Source organism: Zingiber officinale, chromosome 9B (assembly GCF_018446385.1).
Source record: "Zingiber officinale cultivar Zhangliang chromosome 9B, Zo_v1.1, whole genome shotgun sequence".
NCBI lineage: Eukaryota > Viridiplantae > Streptophyta > Magnoliopsida > Zingiberales > Zingiberaceae > Zingiber > Zingiber officinale.
In genome coordinates, this window is record NC_056003.1 from 119281397 (window position 1) to 119286400 (window position 5004).

The 5004-nt window shown below is 37.7% G+C and overlaps 1 protein-coding gene across 1 annotated transcript; it reads left to right on the plus strand.

Moving 5' to 3' along the window:
• The first annotated feature begins 2454 nt into the window (after positions 1-2454).
• Positions 2455-3836, plus strand: LOC122024771 (geranylgeranyl pyrophosphate synthase, chloroplastic-like). Its single transcript, XM_042583464.1, has 2 exons — positions 2455-3213; positions 3280-3836. Exons 1-2 carry the CDS (start codon positions 2524-2526, stop codon positions 3694-3696), a joined length of 1107 nt encoding a protein of 368 aa, XP_042439398.1. The 5' UTR covers positions 2455-2523; the 3' UTR covers positions 3697-3836.
• The last annotated feature ends 1168 nt before the right edge of the window (positions 3837-5004 follow it).

Below are 5004 nucleotides of genomic sequence, written 5' to 3' on the forward strand. Positions count from 1 at the left end.
CCACCATGAATTCATGGATTCGTCACCGAAATAAAATAAATAAATGTGTCTGAAGCTTGTTGAGTGTTCGGAATGATATGAAACTAATTCTATGTGTTCTTATAATCTACTTATTAAATAAATATCCTTAAATATAAATTTGAATCAATATATTGAGATTAGTGTTTCTTAATATGAATGTGTTTGAAATTCTAATTCGTGTTAAATAAAAATCTTTGATTTTATTATATTAAGTCAAATTAATGTTTGAGAGCATAGATATAATCAAGAGAACTAAGCAAACACATGTAAACTGATTTCATGTCATTTTGAGTTTTTTAGGTATATATACAGATTTCGATACATTTATTTATTTTTATGTCCAAAATCGGTTGAGTGACCTAGAGATTTCGGAATGATATGAAAATCAGTTCTTATACGTTTGTATAAATCTCCTGATTATATAAATATCCTCAAATTTAAATTTGATCCAATATATTGAGATCAATAATTTTTTTTATCACAAATGTGTCCAAAATTTTAATTCATGTTAAAAAAATATTTGATCTCAATATATTAAGTCAAATTGATATATTTTTATATTTTTTTATAATATGCGCTAAATTCGTCGCATAAGTGGCTGCATTAAGTCCATATATTTTGCAAACTTTTGTGATGAATTCTAAATTCGTTGTAGATTTTACAACAAATATTATTTTCATTATAAAATTTACAATAAATATAGAATTCATCATAAAATCTGCCCTTTGAAATAATGTGAACTAAGCATGGCGTCGTGAAACTTGCCCTTTGAAATAATTAGGGTTTTTCAAAGCGCCAAACCCTAACGCCGGCCAGGCGTCCGACTTCCACCAAATTGAGGTTTACTAAGGAAGGAATTAAGGAGCATTCATACTTCACCGAGCTGCATCTTTCAGCCACTCATTCTATAATTGAGTTGACCAAAAATTTAAATTTATCAGTCAACGTTACTCTTTCACAACTGGGTTCCTTTTCAGGCATTAATATTTTTTTTCAATAATTTAGATATTCAATTCTAACAATCCGATTAATTCTGAAGGTAAAAATTCGTTATCATAAATCCACCACCAGTTAAATTCAAAAGACACAAGTGAGTCACGTAGAGATGGTTTTCTAACTTCATGATAGTTTAAAGTCTACGGACGTCCAAAAATACCTAATATAATCTATTTGAACTCTCGTTGCATAAAAATGAGCCCCAGTTCTTATCACCGCACGTGTTCCATGAGCCCTTTTCCAAGTATGAATGATCATACTCAGAATACATGTTTCTTCACGTATGCATTAATTATAGCACTGTTCAAACAGGAATTAATCTGCCGGCCAACTTTGTGGGACCATTTTGGAGTTATTTGGTTAATCATTTCGTTCGATTGATCATGGATTAGATCACGGTTCCATGTCTCCTCTCAAAATCTGTGTAAAATCATTTTAATGAGAGCCGTTAGTGAATTAAACATTTGTAAGTTCTGTGTTTAGAGCAATAAGAATTTATTTATGTTTGTTTAAAGTATATGTTAATTGTTAGAGTAGTTTTGAGTAAATCTGTTTTAACATAGTCAAAAGTATTTAATAATTATGGTTATTATTTTTAATTGATGAAAACGGTTCAAAGATTAATTAAAATTATTTTAATTTAACTAAATAATTGTTGATGCGGCAATTTAATGAAGCGAGCAACCATGGAGTTGCCAGGATGGCCTCAAGATATTTGAAGGAGGTAAATCATGAGAACAGATTTTTTGGTTCGTAAATTGTAGATCAGGGGATGATCCTTACATGAGGACTTTTGATTTGGATGGACCTCATCTATTTAAAGATGGGATCCGTCTAAATCAAAGGTCCTCATCAGTGGATCATCCCCTAGTCCATAATTTGTGGACCATCTCTATTGATAAATCATAGACAATATTTACTCTAATATTGTAATTCTTTGTACAGAGAAGATCAGTCATCTAGTGAATTATTTTATACCTATTAAAAATTAATCTCAAAATCTATTAAACTTAGGAATTATAATAAGCCAGATTCGGATCGAATTTCATATCCTCAATTCTTATACCCATCGGGATCATATATCCATTTCTATATCTATTAAAAAATTAAATATCTTCTATACTAATATTTTTTTCATCCAACTATTATATTAAAATTAACATAAAAAATAGATATATAATATGTTCCATTCAGAGAAGATATTAGTCTTGGACTATAGTACTACGATAAGATATCTAGATTATCATCTAGGTATTCGAGAAATTTTTCCTTCAAATAAGGGGCGCAATCAAAAGGATGCTAAATTTAAACTTGTAAATATGACTTGCAATAATTTTTATAGGACCAAACCAATTATCTCCAAAAATAATTAATAAAACCAACTGAAATTACCATCATTCAAATCTGATATTACATAAAATTGCCATTCATAATTGAACAACTACAGTCTCCGCCAATCCGGGAGAACAATTTAAGGGGAGGAGAACGGATTTAGACTGCTATTTAATGCTTCAATTGATCCATTGCGACAAACCTCCTCGCCTTCTCATAGCAAGAGCACACTACGCCATGGCCTACGCCACCGTCGTTTGCTCCTACGCCACCAACATGACCGCAAAACCGCCCGCCGGGACTGTACCCGCCGGCGCTGCTTCCCGCCGCCAGGCAGCTGCGGTGCGCTGCGTCTCGACGCCGCCGGAACTCGGGAGCCCGGTGGTGGAGCGGTTCGACCTCAAGGAGTACATGGCGGAGAAGGGCCGCAGGGTGAACGAGGCGCTGGAGCTGGCCGTGCCCCTCCGCTACCCGGAGCTCATCCACCGATCCATGCGCCACTCCCTCCTCGGGGGCGGCAAGCGGGTCCGGCCGCTCCTCGCCATCGCCGCCTGCGAGCTCGTCGGCGGATGCGAGGCGGCCGCCATGCCCGTCGCCTGCGCCGCCGAGATGCTCCACACCATGTCGCTGATCCACGACGACCTCCCCTGCATGGACAACGACGCCCTGCGCCGCGGCCAGCCGACCAACCACGTCCTCTTCGGCGAGGAAACGGCCATACTCGCCGCCATCGCCCTCCACTCTTTCGCCTTCGAGCACGTCGCCGCCAGCGCCTCCCGGGTCGGGGTGGCGCCGGAGCGCGTCGTCCGCGCCATACTGGAGCTCAGCAACTCCGTCGGATCCGAGGGCCTAGTGGCTGGCCAGGTTATCAATCAATCAATCAATCAATTCCAAAATCTTCGAGGAATAATTTTTCTTCTGAACTCTCAGATTGTGGACATTTCTTGCGAGGGGAAGGAAGTGGACATGGGCGTGCTGGAGTACATCCACATCCACAAGACTGCGCGGCTGCTGGAGGCGGCGGCGGTTAGCGGGGCGATCGTGGGCGGCGGGGAGGAGGCGGAGGTGGAGCGGGTGCGCCGCTACGCGCGCAGCGTGGGGCTGCTGTTCCAGGTGGTGGACGACATCCTGGACGTGACGAAGACGTCGGAAGAGTTGGGGAAGACGGCGGGGAAGGACCTGGCCAGCGACAAGACCACCTACCCGAAGCTGCTCGGTCTGGACGGCGCCCGGGAATTCGCTCACACGCTGGTGCTCCAGGCCGAGGGGGAGCTCGCCGCCTTCGACGCCGCCCGGGCCGCGCCCCTCTACCACCTCGCCCGCTTCATAGCTTACCGCCACAACTAGATCTTCTATCTTAGCCAACCTCCGGTTCTACGGATACGAAGGAAAATAAAGTTTAGAAATACCTCCATTATATTATTTATAATTGATAGTCGTCCGTTATTTATCTTCTTCGGGTTGGTCTGAGATGATAGAACGGAATATTTATTTTTTTGTCATCATGACCATGGAAAATAAGGTGATCATTTCTTTTAGTTTTCAAAAATATTTTTATAGTAAATTATAATAGTTTTAATTAAAATTATTATATTATATTTTTATTGTTGTTTTTTATATAGCATAGTTATCCCTTTCTTGAGTTAAAGTCCACTCAAAATAAAAATTTATGTCATTTTGTAGACTCTCGCAGCATCCACCAATATTATCAATCAAATATTTAAAATATAATAAATAAATATTTCATAAATTAAATATTTATGTGACGCGCTCATTAAATATCTCTACTAAATTACACAATCAATATCATATCAATTAAATATTTATATATCTCATTATTGGATTTCCTTATCTATTAGCTAGATATCCTATCAATCTTAATCTATAGGGCTTCTAACGGCCAAATATCCCATTCCTTCCCTATTTTGCGTGACTGAATAAGTATCAGGACAGGCAAAGTTGAGCAGGCATAGCAACTTCAAGGAGAAACATAAGACAGCGAATTAATGCATCCTTGCACAATAAGTTGTAGGGTCGAAGGTCTACGGACACATACTTTAAGGAGAATCAATGCATCCTTGCACTAGAGTAATTTCTATGCTGAAAAATATTTTGATATTGTGTTTGAATACAATCGTGTTAGAATAAAGACGTAAAAGAATTGAGTAATTGTTATCATGTTTTCATGCTTCCTCTGCACTGTATGGCTTCTTTCACTCAGACGATCCCAATAGAATGTCCTAGAGAATTCTACTAGCGCATGGATGCAAAAAGGTTTACAAGACAAGATGATATTGATGCACGAGGATTTGAATTATTTTTATTAATTTTAGGAAATTATTCCTTTTTAATGTAATGTTTGATTTTTTATGTCTTTAGAGTATTGTTGATAGTTTATATTCTTTATGTTTTTGGATTTAAATCCATTTAACATTTTTAGAATTATGAGTTTGTTAAAAAAAATTGTCTTTTCTATTATGATCTCTTTCCTTTTTCTTATAAGTTAGGAATCAGGGTCTATAAGTTTGGATTTCTTTCTTTTCTTTGTGTATCATGGTCTATAAATCTATATAAACATATATTTAGCTATTTAAAAATTTAATTATTAAATAATATATTTTTTTTTCAAAAAATTTGAAGGATGATTATTTCTCT